General features: G+C 40.2%; 1 protein-coding gene across 1 annotated transcript in view; it reads right to left on the reverse strand.

Moving 5' to 3' along the window:
• Nucleotides 1-329: 329 nt before the first annotated feature.
• plch2a (phospholipase C, eta 2a) overlaps nucleotides 330-21,963 on the reverse strand; it is a 77,668-nt gene continuing 56,034 nt past the window's right edge. The window contains exons 19-24 of the mRNA XM_047330959.1: nucleotides 19,754-19,878; nucleotides 18,035-18,119; nucleotides 17,044-17,190; nucleotides 16,020-16,099; nucleotides 9,577-9,958; nucleotides 330-3,191 (exon numbers count right to left, since the gene is read on the reverse strand). Of these exons, the coding sequence (XP_047186915.1) occupies nucleotides 1,522-3,191; nucleotides 9,577-9,958; nucleotides 16,020-16,099; nucleotides 17,044-17,190; nucleotides 18,035-18,119; nucleotides 19,754-19,878 (2,489 nt within the window). The 3' untranslated portion in view covers nucleotides 330-1,521. The remainder of the gene's footprint in view (nucleotides 3,192-9,576; nucleotides 9,959-16,019; nucleotides 16,100-17,043; nucleotides 17,191-18,034; nucleotides 18,120-19,753; nucleotides 19,879-21,963) is intronic.

Here is a 21,963-nt window from a genome sequence, read left to right on the forward strand (position 1 = left end):
TTGACTAGTTGAGCTTGTCGTCTTTTGTCCAGCCTTAAGTCTTTGTTCTGGAACATTCTCCCTTCCTGCAGGAGGTCTGTTTTTTTTTTTTTGCCAGAAGGTTTGAGAGAGGTGATGTCTGGTAAACAGACACCCAAGCAGAGTCCACAACTAGAGCAGCAAGCAGACCCTGCCAAAACCAAGGCCAAAGGCTTTTACATGTCAGCTTGTGTAGGGCTCAGTTTAACCGAGCCTGACTGAGTCTGTTAACGACATGTCTTTGTCTCTGAACTGAAATAGCTGTTGATAGATGAAGTGCTAATGAAATAAATGAACTGTAAAACATTCCATTATCGTCATTTGAGGTTTATTCAGGTCAGAATTACACACCGTTTGAATTAAATATTACCCCTAAAATTTTTGCACAAAGAGCTGGCATGGCAGTGCAAACAATACAGCAGGCCGACAAATAAACGTGCTTTGATACAGATCATTTCCATCTTGTTTTTAGTGCTACAGACTGAACACAGGGTTTCGGACACGATGCTCTTGTGACCACAGTCATATGATCCAAAAAAGGAGTTTTGAATATTAACAAATCTTTAATTAAAAAAACAAACAAAAAACATCTTTGTAAAATAAAGCACAGCCTTAGGATAAATGTTACAGTTCATAAAAGACATGCAGAAACTAAAAAGGGCTCAACTTTGTGTCTACCACTTCTTTAAAGTACAGGATCTTGATGATGTGACATGCCACATATCACAAAAGGTTAGCAAATATTGGCAGCCGAGTAAAATTACAATGTAACCACTACACAAAGAATACTAAAAATGTAGACCTTTCGTCTTGCATTGTAGGAATTATTCCATTCAATTATTTCCAAAGACATGAGACAAGCTTCAGCCCTGAAGCATCAAACTGTACATTATCTTAAATATGATACCATGCCATCATTTAAAAAATATTGTGAGTGGATGGATGGGTTTATGATAATGCTTTAACATAACATATTAATATTCAACATTAACTAAATCATTACCTTTCAAGTAAATAAAAAGATTGTATCATTTGAAATCATGTCCTCTCATTGTGATCTGTTGGTACTGTATGCTCATGTTAAGTTTTAAAAAATTCTCAAACATGAGACTAGATCACAGTCAACATTAACAGCCATATAAAAACTCCTAGTAGTTTTTCAGTAAATATATTCTGACAATTATTTAACATTTGGTGCAAACAGATAACAGAGCTGCAGTAGTTGCTTTTAAATGAACCTTCTGTTATTTTCAAGACAAGGTTTTCTGAGTGCACAGCTTATAAAATGGATCTTGCACAAACTCAAATGAGGGATTAATGGGATAATTCAGGAGATCACTTTTTTTCTGTCAGATGTTGAAATGATCCATGTTAGGAACCAGTTTTCTGTGAGACCTTCTGCAAGATTTGCAACATAAAAAAGAGAAAAAGATATTAAAATGAGAAAACACATGACAAGTTTCTAGCCGTGTCTCTCACGCACAGTTCCAAGTAAGCCAGTTCTTAGAGTTTGAGCATAAAAAATATTTCACTGTTTTCAGGGTCTGGGGAGGACTGTGACAGTCTTGGAGAGGGGGATCCACAGGGGGTGAGCTGACTCAGCAGGTCCAGACTGGTGCAGGGACTGCGGGCCACGCAGCACGCCCCTTCGGGGTTCCCCCGCTCCTCTATGGGACTAGCACTACTTCCACTGCCAATTCTACAGGCAAGGCTAAAGCTTGCACTTCTGCCTTGGACCAGGCCCTGGAGCCTCTGCCGTTCCTGAGCCTTCTTGGCCCTGTTTGCAATGTATCGCACCCTGCTTTGGCTCCTGGAGGAGGTCCTTCGCACCAACATCTCATCCACAGGCTCCTCCTGTGACTCTCTAGGCCTGTTTCCTGGGGCGAAGTCGCTAGCAGTCAGGGGCTCCACATCAGTCAGCTTCCGTAGTTGCACTGTCAGGTTGCTGGGTGGCCGAGACTTCTGTGGACTGCCTTTGCGGAGATGGTCCCTGGTTGGCCTTACAATGAAGCTGCGGCTGATGCTGCGGTACTTGCTGTCAAAGTTACAGGAAATGTCATCAGATGTCAGATCTCCAAGGCTTTTGGACATGGAAGTTATAGCTATTGGGGTTGTAGCTGCAGAGGAAGACCTGCTGGCTGATGACTGCTTGAGCCCTTCCATGTAGAGCCTGCTCCAGGTGTGCCTCCTTTGAGTCAGTCTGATGGATGAGTCCATAGAAGCCCCCTGGGGGGGCTGCAGGGGTCTGGGATTAAGCTCATCTTCGGGGCTCTGACTTTGCTGAAGATTGGGGTTTGACTTGCTCTTGCTGACTCGCAAAGTATCGTAGGAGAGCATTGCTGAATGACGACAGTTGACCCAGGAAGAGCTGCAGGTAGTGCTGATGGCTGTGGGCAGGCTGGTGAGGCTTTTCCTGGACAGGTTAGGCATGGACAGGTCAATGACTGTGTCACTGGAAGAGATGCTAGAGGAGGAGGACATGCTGTCTCTGTGGCTGCTTGGTTCGAGCTTTCTCCAAAGGCGGTCATTCATGGTAGCATCCGTGCAGACCTCTGGGATGGCTGACTGAGCCTGGCCAGCCAAAGCTACAGCCCCCCGAACATGACCCTCACTTTTTGTTCTTCTTACTGGTGCGTGCGATGATGGATTGTTAAAAAGTTCTCTCCTGGCCTGTGCTGTCTGAGTTTCAGCTACTGCAGTGGTTCCAGAGGAAAGTGCAGCAGGAGCCTCTGCTTTGCACTCAGACTTAAACTGTGCTGTATCATTTTCCTTCTCTGTTAGACTTCTTTGTTTGTCCCTCTGCTTTGTTGTGTTCCCCATGAATGAATGATTACTGCTGTTGGTCTGGGTGTCTTGACTGCACTGCAATGAGACAGTGTTCTCAGCAGGGCTTGTCAGAAGGTGTGACGGGGTTCTGGAAAAGATAGGATTTTTCGCAGGGTCATAGCTCATCTTGATGGGACTATTCTCCATCCCACTTGAAGGAATAGTCAATGGAGAGACTGCATTTATTGCTGTGGATGATGAGGGCAGTGGTGTAGATGATGTGTGATGTGAAAACAGGCTCTCTTTTAGAGTGGAGACAGAATGGATGAAATGTGTTTTCCTGGGATCTTCAGAGTTCAGCACAGGAAATAGAAGAGGGGGAGCTGGTCTCTGGAATGTGGAACAGACTGAGGAAAGAAAAACAACAAAAAAAACTCATCACCATCATCATTATTGTTCTTCCTGGTCATTGAAAGTCTTTTGGCAGTGACAACTGAATCTGCTTGATAGCTAGGAATGCACTTATCTGATCTGGCAGTTTGGTATCAGCTCAAAAACAGATATGTGAAAGATGTGACCTGTTTACATCAGACTACATACAGTTTTCTATTCTGTGGGGAGCTATTGTTGTACTGTAGTATCAGCTACTACTGATACTACAGTATTGCACTTTTCCCATGTGCTTAGAAATAGATGGAAGTAGAAGCAGTGGAAGTTGACAGCAACACCTGGCACAGTAAACAAAGACGCAACTTTTTGGAGTTAAAAAAACACTCAAGTGGACTACATTTAACAGGTCGGTATTTTTTCCTGTGGAAAGAGAAACACAAATGGAGTGATTTGGTGAAGATATGTGAATGGTGGATGTTGGGGTATAAACATCTAAAGCAGGGATTTCCACAGTGACAAAGTTTAGACAGCCAGTAGGATAAAGTAGCCACCAGCAGGGGGTCCAATAGTGCCATGTCCCTGCAAATTTTACCATTAAAAACCCAATGCCTACAAATTCTAATGTCACTTAGTAATCAAATTCACTAATCATAATTATGCATATTTTAATGAGTTTGGCTACATAATTGCAAACTTGGACTGAATTATTGTAAAGGAGGAAATAGACTTTTGCAATTTACCCCACAGTCTGTAAATACCCATAAATAATGTATATGAAACCTATTCCTGCTAGATGAGAACTTGTAAGTAACTAGTAAATGTTGATGCAGATCCCAAAAAATTGGCGGATCCAGGAATTTTTTTATCGAGATATGCCCCCCATGGTGTGATATCTATAAGTGTGTGCAATTTGGGGTGACTTGATACAATTTAGAGGGACTGTTGGACCTTAACAGAGGTTAGCGCACTACTAAGTGACATTCTAGTTTTTATCAAATTATTAACACCTTCACTGTAAGAAGACACCCAGCAGTGTGGGTTACTGATGTTTTGTTTTAACTGGCTGACCGTGTTCTTCATTTAGGAGTCTGTTGATTTTCACACTTTTGTTTCCTTTTGGAGGAATATATCCTCTGCATTTTCTTCTCTGTTGATATACTCCACACCTATGATCAGCAGGCAGCTATGACTTAAGAATTAACATTCACTCTGTTCGACAGAAAGCAGGAGAAAATTACTCTATGACAGGATAATCAAAAAATATGGATAAAAAGAATGATGGGGAAAAAAACATATCCACTTGTTCATATACAGTATATTCCTGCACAATTCTTTTTTAAACCATGATTAAAGGCATCTGACATTAGCTTGCATAATTGGCAAATGGCAAAAAATAAATGTACACAAGGTGGGCAAAGAGCACAGATGTTGCATGATGACATTTTAAACTGTAAACTTATAGTGTGAGGCTGAGACATCGCATGTTCCTCATGGCAGAAGACTGTACAACATTGCCTCTTTTAAGTGTGTTTGCAATGTGTCTTTGAGATGGCTGTACTGTAAAACGCTCAATATAAATACAGTAAGGATACCTCATTCATTCGTCATTCATTAAGAACATAAATGTGATGCTTATGGTAAATTAAGTGCTTGAGTAATACTTAAAGCTACTTTCAGTGACATATGTGAAAAAGCAAACTTAAAGTCCAATTACTGGCCAGCTCCTCAGCTTTTAACTGCATCTCACGGCTCTGTTGTGGCTTCAACGCTATTCAAAGAAATCAGCAATAGTGGGCATTTGTGCTCAAGCACAATGGTTTCCCTGTATATTCTCTATCTTACTCAATCTTTAAATGGGCCATATCACCTGGATAGTTCTTTCTGTATGGAAGTAAACCTATTCAAATTAGAGCTGAGACTTTTAACTTTTTTTAAATTCAATTTGAATGTGCTGAGTCTGAAAAGCAAACAATGTGAAACTGTCCAAAATTTTTTCAACTGGCCTGTAAGACATAAGATTAGTTATAAGTTACAAATCAGAGTTACGACTGGAAATTTTGTACATGCCAAAACACAGTGAGCAGAGATTCGGTGCAAACTTTACTTTTATGACTTGCTTTCCTTTCACCTCTATTCAATGATGTGAACCAAAGCTGGCAAGCTCCCATTATTCCCACTGATGTCTCTTTCAGTGAGTGCATGTCAAGAATATGAAGAGTAATGTCGATTTCAAACCCCAACCAGCCCTCAGATGTGTTAGGAAGCAGGCTGCTGAGAGAGAGAATGATGGGTGAAGTTAAGGTGTGAAGGATGTACTTAAAGGCTGCATGCATTTAGAAGTTTACCTGGCTCTGGTCATCCCCTCAATTCTGCACTAGGAACAGAGAGAGCGTGCAAGAAGGACAGAGAGGAAAAAGGAGTTTAGCAAAACTGGAGAGAAGAAAGGGAGAATCGAGGCAAGGAAATTGTTCATCGGACAGAGAAAGTATCTCATCAGTTAATTTACAGTATGCAGGTTTGTGTTCATGTCCATGGTTTGCGAACTGCCGTTTTGAAGCCTTGAGTTTGGCATTGTGACCAGTGCCATCTTGGTTTTTTGAAACTAAAAGTAACCATTTTTGGAGGGGCAAGGAGAAGGGTAGGCCAGGTTGAGAGCGCATCCACTGCATGTCCACATATACCTGCGACCTGCACCCAGTTGACAGCACTAGTTGTCAATCACACATTATCCACGTCCCAATTTATACCATGCTTTATTGTCCATTTATTCTAAATTGAGCCTAATTTACAAAATGAACATCATGCTGTATGGAGATTTTCACCTGCAAAATATTAAGAAAATTAGAAATATCCTATCTCAAAAGGATACTGGAAACGAGTCCATGCTTTTGTTACTTCTAGACTGGACTACTGCAATTCATTACTGTTAGGATGCTCCAATAAGTCTGTGAAAAGCCTCCAGTTAATCCAAAATTCTGCAGCACATGTTCTGACAGGAACTATAAAAAGAGATCAAATTTCTCCAGTGTTAGCATCTCTGCATTGGCTTCCTATAAAATTAGAATAGAATTCAAAAATCCTGCTCCTACAAAGCCCTTATAAAAGCCCCCCAATAAATTGCTTCGCTCTGTAAACATGCATGCAGACCAATTTGATGCAGTGTGTGGCATATGGTCTGAGCACTGACAGGCTGACCCCCCACCCCTTCAACCTCTGCAGCAATGCTGGCAACACTCATATGTCTATTGTCCAAAGACAACCTCTGGATATGACGCTGAGCACGTGCACTCAACTTCTTTGGTCGACCATGGAGAGGCCTGTTCTGAGTGGAACCTCTCCTGTTAAACCACTGTATGGTCTTGGCCACCATGCTGCAGCTCAGTTTCAGGGTGTTGGCAATCTTCTTATAGCCTAGGCCATCTTCATGTAGAGCAACAATTCTTTTTTTCTCATGGCAAAGAGAGAGCTCTTTGCCATGAGGTGCCATGTTGAACTTCCAGTGACCAGTATGAGAGAGTGTGAGAGCGATAACACCAAATTTAACCCACCTGCTCCCCATTCACACCTGATACCTTGTAACACTAAGGAGTCACATGACACCAGCGAGGGAAAATGGCTAATTGGGCCCAATTTGGACATTTTCACTTAGGCTTTTGTTGCCACCGGTTTAGACATTAATGGCTGTGTGTTGAGTTATTTTGAGGGGACAGTCAATTTACTCTGTTATACAAGCTGTACACTGACTACTTTACATTGTAGCAAAGTGTAATTTCTTCAGTGTTGTCCCATGAAAAGATATGATGAAATATTTACAAAAATTTGAGGGGTATACTCACTTTTGTGAGATACTGTATATTACATGTCACTAACTGCGTTTTCTCTCTCTCTTAGTGCTGGAATCCCTGACTCCAGACCTGCACGATGATGATGGTGATGGTTATAATTATCATTATAAATAACAATGTCATTGCATCTATTATTGTCATCATAATAATTAGTCTGATAGAGCCTTAAGCAACACTAATACCACTCTCTCTCTTCTCTACCATTCTGTCTCTTCTCACCCCAACCGGTCCCGGCAGATAGCCGCCCACAACTGAGTTTTTTCTGCTCCACAGTTGCCAAGTACTGCTCATTGTGGCAACTCCTGGTCCCAGGTTTGCGGCCCCGCCAGAGGAGTTAAATCAAAACAACAAAAACAACGAGAGTTTTTCTCAAAAATCTGAATATTTGTATCGCTCACCAGTGGCTGGCTGCTGTATAGATCATAAACCCCACCTTGTTAGCAGATGGGACAAAGGGCCAAACTGATAAATCAAAGTAGACATACATTTCCCAAAGATTCTGTCATTTTAGGTAGTTGTTATCAAAACAATGTATGTTCAAATGTTGATTTTCTTCTGATGAACTTGGTTTTAATTAGCAGTGCTCCACAGTGCTGCAGTCACAACTGTGGATAAAAGTAAATTAGTGTGAACTGTAAAATCTATTTAGAAGCATGTGTGAATGACTGAACATGCATTCATATCATATCAGTAATTAACACTTATAATCTTTATTATTTTGAATCATGATTTTCAGGATTTGACTCAAGAAGCTCATATATTTATACGGTGTGTAAGATGAACTAGTCTACAGCTGAGTTATTTCAGAGTCAGATTAACAGGGCCACACAGGATCAGGGCTACTTGACTAAAACAAAGTTTGAAGTAATGATGATTCAAACATAATTAACTTTTTCAGTATGTTTGAATCAAAGTCATTTGATAAATTTTCACTGAGCCCCTTAAAGTTCTTTATGGGCTCCTTAGGAGCACATGTGCTTCTTGGGGATAAAAAAACAACAAACATTTCTCATTACTCTTCAGAACACATTTAAACTCTGCTCTAAAATGTTTTGTTGTTTGTCTATAAGGGGTTTATAGACAACCCTTATCACTAGCATGGCGAGCAAAGCTTAGCAAACAGACAACAACAGGAACACTGTCAAAGCTCCAAGTGGAACTAGCAGCTTGGCCAGGTGGACTAAAAGGGGGAACATACTGCATCCTATTTGGGAGTTTTCTATCTATATCTATGTTACTTTAGACCATATGCATTAATTAAGTCAAAACTACATGGTTAGGGTACATATTCATTTTAGGTCAAAACTTACCACTTGCCTTATCTGCCAAGCAAGTGGGGAGTATCAGGTTTAGTATTTTAAGGCAAAGAAAGGCAAAATTGGAATTAATCAGATGAAATACGAGTCAGTGAAATGACAAAATCTATGATTGAACTCTAAATTAGTCACAATGCAATGGGATGTCGAGTTGACCTCTATCAAGGGACACATGGGATGTTAAGGTGCGTCTTACTTACAACTTCACTGCAGAGGGTTTCGGACATCATAACATACCAAACATTTGTGGTCTAGGCATGTATGGAGGTTAACTTGAAATCTACAGTCTACAATATGTAAAAGCTCCACTTAAGTCACTAAACAACAGTTACTGGGTTATTGCAAAGACTAAATCACATAAATCTTACCAGAAAAGAACATGGGGGACTTATGGCGCAACTCTTCCATTTTCTGAGCAAACAGGGCGTTCATCTCACGCTGCAGGGTGCCTACAGCCCTCTTGCGGCTGTCGAGGACAGAACTTGGAGGAAGCATAGGAGGCGACTCCAAGCTGCTCAGACTGTGCAAGCTGTCACAGCTGCTACTGTCACTGAGCAAGAGAGCTTCGTTTACATTACTCTTAGTGAATGGGGTGAGCATTGAGCCACTAACAGCACCATAGTTGGGGGGTGTAGCCTGCTGCCAACAGACGCTGGTCCTGCAGTCTGGTGTGAGCCTTGGCGCTGGTGTTACAGCGTTGGGGGGGTGTCTACGAGGAACACTGCAGGACCGGGTGTTCCTCTGTGATGCATGAGACTGAGGTCGGATGTGCTGGGTATCCAGAGTCTGCCTGGCTTTGGACTTGGGGAAGGGTATAGGTTGGAGGTGAGCCTGGGGCAAGTATTCAAACTGGGCCTCCATGTAGGACATGTGTTTGACATGAGGAGACTGCTGTAACTCTGGCTGGGCAGCTAGGGGCTGGGGCTTGGCTACAGCCTCTGGTTGAACTTGTCTCTTGGTAGAGGAGCGATTACATTTCTCCTGTCTCTCCCCAGCAGCCAATTTGTGCTTGCCTCCCTCCCTTTCCTCCAACCAACCTTTTCTCTCAGCCTCTGGACTCTCCTTTGACCCGATTACACATGTGATGCAGTTGGAAGACACCCCGACCCTGCCTGAGCTGTTTAGTGCGACGCGGGCAAACACCCCTGGCTTCATGTCCGGCGGGTCATAAAGGCGGAGCCGACTGGCCCGTTTCAGAGGCTCACTCGTGGGTCGTCGCTTAGCAAAAAGTGGGCTCTTACCTTTACCCTCCTCAGCGTGAAAAGCCCCATTGGTGTCAGGATGGTCCCTGGGCCCCATGGCTTGGTGGGATGCCAGTGAATCCCCAGTGTGTTGTTGCTGTGGTTTGGGCTGATAAGAGGTGGTAGCCGAGGCTTTGTTCCAACCTTCAGACTCTCGCTCCTCACTAGCGCCCTCTGAGCTGTAGTCTTTGGTGTCGATGGTGATCTCTGGGAAGCCCTTCTTGATTTTGGGCTGGCCTTTGGTTGGTGCGCTGGCAGTGCGGCGCAGGAGGTGGGCGCCAAACGGGTGCTTATGGCTGTGCTGTGCAGCAGCATGGCTGTCCAGGGAAGCCTGCTTTGGGTTTCTGTGAAACAGCCCTTTTATGCCGCTGGGTGCTCTGGCCTGACAAAGACACAATTAAATATCACTGTCAAACACAATGAATCTTAACAAACCAAATCACAGAGGGGTCGTGCAAGAAAAAATATTTGTCATAATGCAGGTTCCTCCAAGCTGCATTATAGCAAAATACATTGTACACGTTGTAGTACAGTGAGCATGCTTAAAACAAAAATGAAAACAAATTACATCAATACACACTGTAATGCTATGTGTGAATGATCACTGGTAGTCTTTAATATGAACATTTTACTGTCATCAATGCTGAATAGCTTTGAATAGTTTTCAGGATTCAAAGTGTTAGCTTGTTAGACATTATGAGCAACTTTACATCTGTACACAGCAGTTGCTGTCTCAGTGGTAACATATTAGTTAGACAAACACATGCTTCAAGCTACCTGACAAAGTTAAAAACACAGCTCACATCAAGCTGGGTTTACCTCTGCAATTAAATACAGTGACATGAAACTACTGAGTGTAGGGATTCAGAGGTAGAACGACAAAAAGACACTGGAAACATCTGAAAGCTACAACACTGCAGTAATGGGTTAGCAGGTACGTAGATCGCACCAATACTCACATGGGCTGCCTTATTTCTCTATATACGAAAACAAATAAGTCCAATGAAATGCCATAATCACAGATATTTTTTTTTCCTTCAAAAAATAGCTTTGGGAGGAAAATTCAAATTCAGAACATTTTCATTTTGTGTATAATCAACAGAAAGAGGTAGTGGAAAGGATCAGCTGTTTTTTGCCAATTCACTTCCCTTTTTTGCAAGTGGACACAAGGACGTGGACACTCAGACAATGACATTGATGACCAGTAAACTCACTTTGACAGAAAATACCAACCATAAAACGGAGCTTTAGAGGGACAAGGCATCATATTATATCGCCTACAGTTTGCTATTAATTGTCACAAAAAAGTTTGAACAATGCAAAATTTGTCTGTGACCACTGTGGTAACAATAATAATAATAATAATAATAATAATAATAATAATAATACTAAATTGCATGTTTAAAGACTTACTGTTAAAAGGAAAGCAACAGAACAGACAAAGAGACTAGACGATAGAGAAAAGATGCTCTGTCTGAGTGAAAAAAACAGAGGAAATGTAGTCTGAACTTCACATGATGACTATTTAACTACCAGGAAATTAAATCATATTCTGCTGCCTGAGGTTCCTTTGGCCTGAAAAACCCTCCTCCTTGAATCAGTACTCCAACAATATGAGGAATACACAAAATGTGCCAATATTCATTCATTCATTCATTCATTCATCGTCTACCGCTTTATCCATTTAAAGGTCGCGGGGGGGCGCTGGAGCCAATCCCAGCTAACATTGGGCGAGAGGCGGGGTTCACCCTGGACAGGTCGCCAGCCTATCACAGGGCCACATACAGAGACGGACAACCATTCACTCTCACATTCACACCTACGGTCAATTTAGAACCCCATTCTGCATGTCTTTGGACTGCGGGAGGAAGCCGAAAACCCACGCATACATGGGGAGAACATGCAAACTCCACACAGAAAGGCCCTGGTTGAACCGGGATTTGAACCCAGAACCGTCTTGCTGTGAGGCGAAGGTGCTAACCACTACACCACCATGCAGCCTAAATGTGCCAATATGATTTTTTTAATTTTATAGGATAAACAATGCAGAGGTACTTGTAAAAAAATGTTTTGTTTCTTCATCAAAGTTCTATTTATTTGGTTGTATTTGTGTCATTCCTTTTTATTTATAGTTATTAATAATAAAAAGGTTTATGGTTAAACTGTAAAATATCAAGCATTTCTTTGTTATCAGGTTTGATAACAACATCTGTGGAATCACTGTCAAATAGGAATATTTACTCCCTTATATTGGTATCTGCCACCAAAAATCAGAAGCCATGCTTCCTTATCAACATTGGAAAGGTCAAAAATGGCAGCAGGAGGTTTGAACAGCTCCAGTGAATAACTTTTATCAAATCCATCCAAAACTTGTCAGAATATTTGATTCTGGCTTTACTTGTCTGACCAAGAGACTGATGGATCTTCATATCTAGTGCCACACGGTTTGAGATAAATTTGTAATACAGTATTTGTAGCCAGGCATCTTCTCAGTGTGGCTGAAAAAAACAACAACCTGTAGGCTTTAAGAACAAGAACATAATTCTATAAAATGCAGTAAATATTAGGTACAAAACATGAAGCAACAATGTAATGTATACAATTACAAAGGAGAAAAAAAAGATAAGTGAGTGTCCTCAAAGGCAGCGGAACTGTATACCACTGCAGTGCAGCACACTAAAAACTCCTGAGTTAAGAGGAAAAAAAGCTGCAAAAAACACCAGGTAGAAGTCACTTCAGCCTGGCACGTTCCCTGACGTAATCTCTATCCTCTATCCAGCTCTTTAAGTGGGCGGCTTGATGACATTGGATCTACTTTGGGGTTAATGAAGATGCAGGCAGGTCAAGCCATCATAACTCATGTGAGACATGAGTTGGCCTCAAATTTGTAATGTTTACAGTTGGCTGATAAGAGAAGTGTGTGCAAGGGGAGTGTCACTTAGGTGGCAAAGAGGGTGGAGTGTGTGGCTCATGCAAGATGCTGACTGGGTCTCACTACACCTGAGTTTTGAGCAGCAGCTTCAGGATTCCTAAAAATGTCTTGCCTCTAAATGGAGTATTTGGAAAAAGAGGGATCCACTGGAATCACAAACAGACACAGGAAGAAAAGCGGATGAAAGACAAAAAATGGTTGGGGTGGGGGATACGAGAGAAATCACAACAGGAGGCACACAGCAACAGCTGAGAAAGACGAAGTTCAAAGCAAAGACAATGAACAACAGAGTGGTCATTTACAACATGTCTGGAGACAGCTGAGGGAAGAGAAACTCATAGGGTCAAAGGAAGATATTGACAACTGTATTATTAATGATCCAAGAATAACATTTAAAAACAGAACTAATAGCAATAATACACACAGTCAATACAGCATGATATCTATATGACCAGAAACTGCCATGGCACCATTTTCATGAGTAAATGTTTCAGCTGAAATTTATGCAGAGGTGTGAAGCCTTTTTTCGACAAAAACTTTGGGCATTCATGTATTGTACCTGCATAAATATACTGGAGACTGAATATAAATAAATAATAAATTAATCAATGTAAATATAATATCATGTTGGGCAGTGAGGTCTGGCTCACTGTTAGTGTCCTTTGCATTACATTACATTACATTCATTTAGCAGACACTTTTGTCCAAAGAGACTTACAATAGGTGCATTGAACCATGAAGATATTACCCAAAAGTGCAAGAATCGATAGAGTAAATAGACATTCATCAAATAGGCAAAAACAGCTTCAAGTGCTCATTTATAAATATATATTATTTTTTTTGCATCCCCAAATGGGGGGATCACTTTCTTTTGGCTGCATGTAAAACACAAGAAATAAAACAATAGTTTCAGTTTTCAGTAAGCAACAATGTTTGACTTTGATCTTTTCTCTTATTACTTTGTTTTTCAAGTACTTTGCAGTAAGAGGAGACATGGGACTGAGTTGGTTTAGGGATGCTAGCCTTGGCAGAGGTACTGTATGTGCCCTCTGTTAGTTAGTTGGATTAGTTAATCAATCAATGACTATATCATCAATTTTAGATTAGAAACAGAAACAGTAGGCCTAACACCGTATAGCCCTGTATGCTTACGATGTAATTTTGTTCAAATTTACAACAGACTTTACCTGCTTTACTTGACCTAACAGACTACTTTGGCACCTTTGCAGGATACAAAATAAATTACTCCAAATCTGAAATATTATTTATGTATGAAAAGGAGAGACTAAATCCTCCAATTCATACTCCTTTTATGGTCTCACTCAATGGTTTCACCTACTTAGGGGTCAAGATCCTCCCTACTACTGACAAAGTAATAACACATAACTTCAATAAATTTTGTTAGATAAGGTTACGCAGCCTATAAATAAAAATTATTATTATTATTATAAATAGGTGGACAAATTTACCAATTTCTATGATTGGGCAAATAAATATCTTAAAATGTCAATTTTACCTACATTTTTGTATCTTTTCCAATTCATCCCCCTTGATTCTGGGTAATGATGACTTCCAACCTGGTTGAGAAGTTGCAGGCTTTAAAATCTGGGCATCTCAAGGTGTAGCTAAGGTAGCTGACCTCTATAATGAAAACTTAATTCTTATGTCATTTGAAGAACTTAAATTGAGATATGGGATTCTGTCAAAACATTTTTTAAATATCTGCAACTTAGAAGTTTCATCCTGTCCAAAAAGAGCAATAGTTTGAAACTTCCTCCCCGATCCACTCTGGAAGATTACTCATTGAAGTTCTTACATTCTAGGGGACAGGTTTCATTACTATACAACTTGTTTGTAAGTAAGTCTAAAGAGTCATCACAAAACTTACTACAAGCGTGGAGAACAGACTTGCAGGAGAATATTACAGAGGAGGAATGGTCAAAAGCATGTTCTCTAGCTCAAACCCAATTCATAAATACTAACTCCAAACTATTGCAATATAAATGGATAAGTAGATTATACATAACCCCAGCTAAGTTGCATCACTTTAATTCGAACGTACCAGATACCTGCGTCAAATGTACAGACCAAAAAGGAACTTTATTTCATTGTATGTTGGGAATGTCCACAGATACTCTCATTCTGGAGGAGAGGTGTTGGACCTGGCAAGCCAGATCATTGGCAAAGAGGTGCCCCTTAGCCCTAAATTATGCTTATTAAATCTCTACCCAGACGGCTTTATAACCTCTAACAAAGTTAGATCTCTACTGAATATTTGTTTTTTAGAAGCCAAACAATGCATTGCTTGCTCATGGAAATCGGACACACCTTGTGGCACATCGCAATGGTTGAGGGGAATTACTTTTTACTTAGCTTAAGAAAAGATATGTTACACAACAAAAAATAGGCTTGACAAGTTTTGGAAAATTTGGAGCGTTTTCCTCAATTTCCTTGAGAATAATGATATGGATGTGGATGGTTGGAGTGATAAATAGCTTGACTGAACGATGTTTTTTTTTTCTGTCTAAATAAGATAACATACTCCTAATGCCTGTAGTGTGCCATCTGCACTATACGGTGTTGAGATAAACAACTGCTGTATGTATTTCATGTAAGCATACACCTATGGATGTACAGATTCATGACTGCGGGTACTACAGCTAATACATTTGATCTTTGGTCTCCTTTCTGTTTTTATGTTATGTGCCTTGTTGTACGTTTTTTGTCTGTCAAATGTACAAAAACTCAATAAATACATGTTTGAAAAAAAGAAAAGAAACAGTGGGCCTCATGCAAAAACATTTTTGTATTCTTGTCCTAAATTACTCATATTTGTTCACATGAACACGCCATGTCGGATTTAGCAAATGCTTTTAACTTCAAAAAAATGTGTTAATGACCTGCGTTAACATGATGAAGGGCACCTGTGTATATTTAAACAAACGTGCACGAGGATAGCAAATTAACGGAGATCCAGCAGTGGAATTAAGGAACCTTCTAAAGTAGTGCTGTTAATTCTGTGTCAATTGTGAGTAACACTGTAACTGAAATAGAGAAGAATTGGTTCAATATGTAAAAGGCTTACAAAAAATGTCTCACCACAGTAAGTGAGCCATAACAGTTCATGTTGCACTGGCAGGTTTTCTGCTGGTGCTAGATCAGTACACCTTTGTTCACTGCAATATTGTACAATATGCAGCTAATCATTTGAGTTGCCTTCTCTGGTGCAGAGCAGTTTACCAGCAGCTGTGTTAAGGCACATCCAATTGTGCGCTCTACCACGGCATGAGTGCATGTATGACGCTTGTTGTTGTAAAATTCTCCACTCAGTACAGTAATTCTTAAAAAACTAAATGCTGTGCGTTGTTATTTATAAAAAAATTTTTGACTGACATTCTATTTCGTTGCATAAAAAACAATAATGATTGAGCTTCTCACAAATTGGAGATGCGTCAATGTCAAGATAACACATTATTTCATGTTTTCAGTTGGGTTTCGCAGTATTACCTACCTTACCAGTGATGTCATTCACAGCAACATGAACAAAGATTGACGCCTCCTCCATACCTTCCAAGTACACATGGCGATAGCCTGCACACAAACACACAAACAGACGCATTGTCAGTGAGTCAAAGACAATGCAGAAATGTCTCTAAATCTTCTTATTTTAGCCACCGACTCTGACTCAAACTTCTCACCAGAACCATCAATCAGATCATTTTACTGGCTCATTTAACATTAAAACTCAATTTAGTCCACAATGTAGCACTCCAGTGCTAGATCCCACCTAAAAAACAGGTCACTGGACATTTACTTTTACATTTATCTTTTTGTTTATGAAATTGGGACGTCCAAGTTTTTTCTAGCCACAGTTTGTTTAAATTGAATATCTGCCAGTCCAAACCAACACATATATAAAACCATATGACACAGCTGCCAACAGCAAATTCAAGTTAATGTTACCTGTCCAATAATAAAGAGTTGAGTTGGAATGGTATATCCCTAGTATTGGTAAAACAATTGAGATACAAGAAGTTAATTTTACAGATGTTTCTAACCTTTGACATAGCAAGCTCGCTGTTATTCCATACTTCCACTCTTTATGCTCATCTAAGATAACTACATAACACACATGAGAGTAATATCCATCTTTTCATCTAATTCTCTGAAAGAATAGAAATAAGTAAATCTTCCAAAATGTCAATGTATTATGTTAATAAACTCCGGTACAAGGATTCATATGAGCATGGTGCATCAAACTGGGAGAGTCTCACAATCAGTGCAAAAAACTTTCTGGTATTAAACCAGTGTAGCTTCGATCAATTTTAAATAAATATAATGTTTGAAAATACATCATCATGTTAGAGAGCAAAACTGCTACATGCCTGATTTTGAAACCTTCATCTTACCCTCTAATTTCTTTCAGGGACATAAATTCCCATATAAATACGAGAAACAAGGCATTTAGGCCATTATAGAAACATGATATTCAAGTGTCACTTCCATCTAAAAGCAGGTGCTTCATCATGTCTTACCTGACATCATGCTGTTGAAGGCAATGGTGCGCTGGCCGATGAAGTCCTGGCCAATGGGGTCATGATCCCACACAAGGAAACGCACAAGGGCCAGCTCCGGCATGTGGACTGTAAACACCAGAGTCTCCTCCCACATTGGGTTGAACCCTTCAGGAGGCCGCCCCAAAAGGTGGATAAAGTAGGGTTGGAGGGAGAGGATAGACAGGAAGTGGGCAAGGGAGAGAGTAGAGGAAAGACAGAAGCAAACAATTGGAGAGGGGGGGGAGAAAAGGAGTGTGAGCAAATAATAAGTCATACAGACTGAGGAAAGAGAGAATGAATGACAAAGTTAGAGAGCCAGCTCAGCAGTCATCAATTATTCAGTGTATGTGTGTGTCCTGACTGTGCATGTCTCTACCAAAGATGAGCTCATCAATTATAGATCAGAATGTATCCAGGTAACCCAGGAAAAACAACAGGAGGCAGACAGTCTACTCTGCACTTAGGTACTCACTTTCAGATAAAAGATAGATTAAGAATCTCCTTCTCCCCTCTTCACCATAACTCTTGCTGCTGTCACAGTTGGCATGGCTGATAAAATGATCATATTCATTCCAGTATAAAAGAAACCGTCCAACCACTTGAAAATTGTCCAGTTCCATTAATAGCTTCATTGTGTGTGAGTAATGTAATCATGTTGACTGAATTATAGTATGATTACGGTCAAACTCTGTTAGAGAGACATGGATTAGAAGGCATAGATTTAGTAGACTATTTCACTGTACTGTATCATGCATGTATTATGTGTAATTGAAGTTCCTTTTAAGCACACTAGGCTTTAGTAAACTCAAGATTAATGTGTATATTTACCAGTAAAATCAGATGATATGTCAAGAACCTCACAAATTAAAAACGAATTAATTTACCCTGCAATACTTGATCAATACAGGGATATTTTGAACAGACTTGATCAGAAGTTAAATAGACCTAGAATAATTGTTTATCAACTCACCATTATCATCCACCACTCTGGTTTGCTCCTTGCAGCAGTCCACTGGGAGGCCGATGATCTCTACCTCCACGAAGGGATCAATGATCTGACAGAGAAATGTTACACAGCAGTAAGGTATCAGAGAAAGTTCCAAGACCTGTCAATGATCACACTCCGACACGCTAGTTCAGCAGAGTTTCAAACTGTTAAATAATCTGATTGACACTTGAGTCTGCCCGTAATATCACCATCACCATTCAGTGTGAATTTGACACACTGTGGTAAGTAAAATTTTGTATTAACCTATTAAAGAGAATAAATTATGAACAAATGTTTATGTTTTCATCAGGGTTTTTTTGTCTTTGTGTTTGTCAGTCAGCTGAATTACACAATAACTACAGAACCAATTTCCATAAATTATGTGTAGGGGTTGGGCATGATCCAAGGAAGAACACATTCAATTTTGGAGTGGATCTGGATAAATAGGCGGATCCAGGAATCATTTTCACTTTCTTTATCATGGCGAGATAGGGTGTTTGACTGGGTGGGGCTGGTAGGACTCTCCGAGCATCCTTTTAGTTCACTTTTTTATAACTATGTGCTTTTGGAACTCTGTACTTCTGCCTGTTAGGATTTATGTTGTTGAATAAAGAGAACATGCCAAATGCTTTACAGATGTTCTGTGAAAGCCTTCTACCTCAAATGATTTTTATGATCATTGGTGCATAACCAGCTCACATCAGAGCATGGACAGCTCATTAACAGTTTCTAGCTTTTGCCAATTGGTTAATATTAAGTTGTTTTGGGGCAAATGGCCAATCATGTTGGGATTTGGCACCAACCCTAACCCTGAATAAAATTTGATTGGATTGCATGTTCTACTCTATTGGCTCCTCAAATCCTTGTAATTGTTTGAGAAGTTGTTTTTCCCACTGATATTCTCCCCTTGGCTTCAAGGCTGCTAGCTACCATATTAGTATCATATTAAATACAGTATTATTTTTCTGAACACTTCATTGATTTGTGTGTTTTATGTCCAGACTGGTTTTAACACAATAACTGCAAATTTTCCTACTCAAATCCTTTGTACAACTCTCAGGCATTGCCTTAACCTTGAGACACAGCTGGATTTATCATAAGCAAAAAGCTTTTGGTTTGTAGCTGAACCACAGACGTACGGACCAATCATCATCCTATGAAGGAAGAACTACTGGCTACTAATATGGGACATACTAATGGTTGTGTAACAAACCATCTGGCCTGTCAGGTTGGATTGCTATAGGGAGTACTTACATGAGTTATCAACATTCATTCCTCATGAGCCAATTCCTTTCTCCATGTCCCACATTTTCTTCTCTACATTTCTAACTTGTAGTCTTCAGACACAAACAACATTGACTCACATGACTGTGCCTACTTAAAGCTCCCTCTGCAGACACTCATGACATTGTCAATTTTTTTTGTTATATGTATGTGAAATGTTCCTCTTTAAATTCCCTGACTTTCCCCTTTTTAGGAATTATGTTGAAATGTGTTCGAAAGGATAATTTAGCACAACTACTTTCTACAAGACGTAAGTGTTTTTAATTGCACAAAGCTGTATAGTGGTGGTGTACAGGACACTTATAACTGACACATATTCACTGAAAACACATATTACAATATTTGTCCACATATATGCATTTTGGCATGTATATATTTTAGTTAATGTTCACTCATACAGTTATATGAGTGTCCTACCTCTCCCCTGTCCCCCAACATAGAGTCTTTGGGTTTGGGCAGCTGTTGTCCACTGATGATCTTCAACACCAGTTGCTTCTTCATTTGACCCAGCAGTGAGTCATCCACATTGGGGTTAAAGGCACCTACAGTGGGAAGAAAGGAAGTGCACTGTTTCTGAGTGTTCACTTACAACAGTTGATTCCAAAAATAACAATTTTCATTGTAACTTACATTGCGAAATCAGTCATTATATTAAACGACAGGTACAAGTAATGTTTCCCTGAAATGTCAAATTTGTAGAAAGGCCTTTGAAAGAACATTTAAAGCATACAGAACATACACTCTTAATAAAACACATTTAGACTGCTCTGGTGCTGCTGCAAATTACACGGCCCACAGCACAGTGAACATTTTCAGACTGACTTTCATCCATCATTTTTAATGATTAACTAGTGCATGTCGTCCCATGCAGTTTTTCAATCTGCGAGCAGTGTCAAGCCAGCCTTCGCTCACGTGTCGCAAGTCGGGATGTGTCGCGGATTTCACATCCTGTGTCCGCGTACATGATGCATTGAGTGCACCATGTAATCGGATGATGTTTGTCACATAAGTCATACCCTCTGTTGTCAGTAGGTGGCGCTATGACCATGGGTCAATATTGACATGCATGTGGGTGGGACTGTTATCATTCCTGAGATGTTTCGTGAAGATATGACCACATATGGTTAAGTTATGATAGTGTGATGTTTGATACAAAAAATGTCCGACTTTTTTGTTGGGCGGGGCTAATGGCTCCCAGAGTTATTTTTGTAGGTCGTCACATGATGCATGTGAGTACCAAATTTCTTTAATCTACATCAAATTTAAAGGGGCCATTTCAGACATGAGTATACGCCACTCTTAACCTGTTTCATGAGATTCTAAGCATCCCAAGTCCTTCAAACACACATTCGTATTTGATGGCATATCATAGGTCACCATGGCAACACCATTAAACACATGATCAAACGTTTCATAATATGAAATCATCAGTGTCTCACAACTTTACTGACCAAATTTGAGGTGGATCTGGTGAACCTGCAAGGCAGAGCACATGGAAGTACAAAACTTTTAACTTCCTGTTGCCAGTAGGTGGCGCTATATCGCTGGTTCAATATTGACATGCAGATGTGTTGAGGGTAGGACAGTCATCATTCCTGAGAAATTTGGTAAAGACATGACCACATATGTCCGAGTTATGACATTCTGACATTTTATGGGGGCACATCGAAGTTCGCCTCCTCGCCACGTGGAGGGCGTCAGACGAAGGGTCACAGATTTCTGTACATCACATCATCAAAGTGTTTGAGGTTTTCTGAGCAATTTTGAGGTGGATCTGGTGGCAGAGGACATGAAAGTTTATAACATGACACTTCCTGTTTCCAGCAGGTGGCACTATGGCGTTCAGTCAAAATTGACATGTAGATGTCTTCAGGGCGGGGGTGTTATCATGCTTGAGAAGTTTGGGTCAGATCGGACCATGTATCTCGAAATGTGTTTGTTCTTAATTTGCGCATTTTTTAACCGAGCACAATTCCGTTGATACAATTTTGTCAGGTCCATCTGAAGACGCTTTATACCTAGTTTCAGGCAGATCTGGCAAAGACCCTAGGCGGAGTTTGAAAAAGTAGGTTTTGCACATGCCGCGATTTTTTGAAAAAAAAATTATTGCGTAAATGGGCATGGCATATGTCATGTGATTCAACTTGATTCAAGGAATGCGTGGATGTAAGGTTTTTAAATGAGTTTTGTGTAATGGGGGAGTTGTAGTCCAAAACGCGTCTACCTTTATTATAGCACCACATAGTAGTCCACGTGTAATTTTGGTTATATGAGGTGTATGGCGCATTGTAAATGTACCGTGGCCATATTAAGTCGTTAAAGTTAGTGTAAGAGGTCAATCTGAAAACATAATTTTTGGGGTGCAATAGGCCAAGCCCATTGTGATTAATCAGTACACCGTAGGCGTGGCCTCAGGACTGGCCCCAGATCGTACCCTCCAAGTTTCATAAAAATTGCATCAGCAGTTAATGCGATATAAATTTGTCATATTTGTAGCGCCCCCTAGAGGCCAATATTTGCCAAATTTGTTGGCAAACCTCAGTGTCTTTCCAAACCAGAATCTAAAGTTTTATGTTGATAGCATTTAATTTGGCTTAATTATGAAAAAGTTTGTGTTTTTGCACAAA

This window comes from Scophthalmus maximus, chromosome 3 (assembly GCF_022379125.1).
Source record: "Scophthalmus maximus strain ysfricsl-2021 chromosome 3, ASM2237912v1, whole genome shotgun sequence".
Lineage (NCBI taxonomy): Eukaryota > Metazoa > Chordata > Actinopteri > Pleuronectiformes > Scophthalmidae > Scophthalmus > Scophthalmus maximus.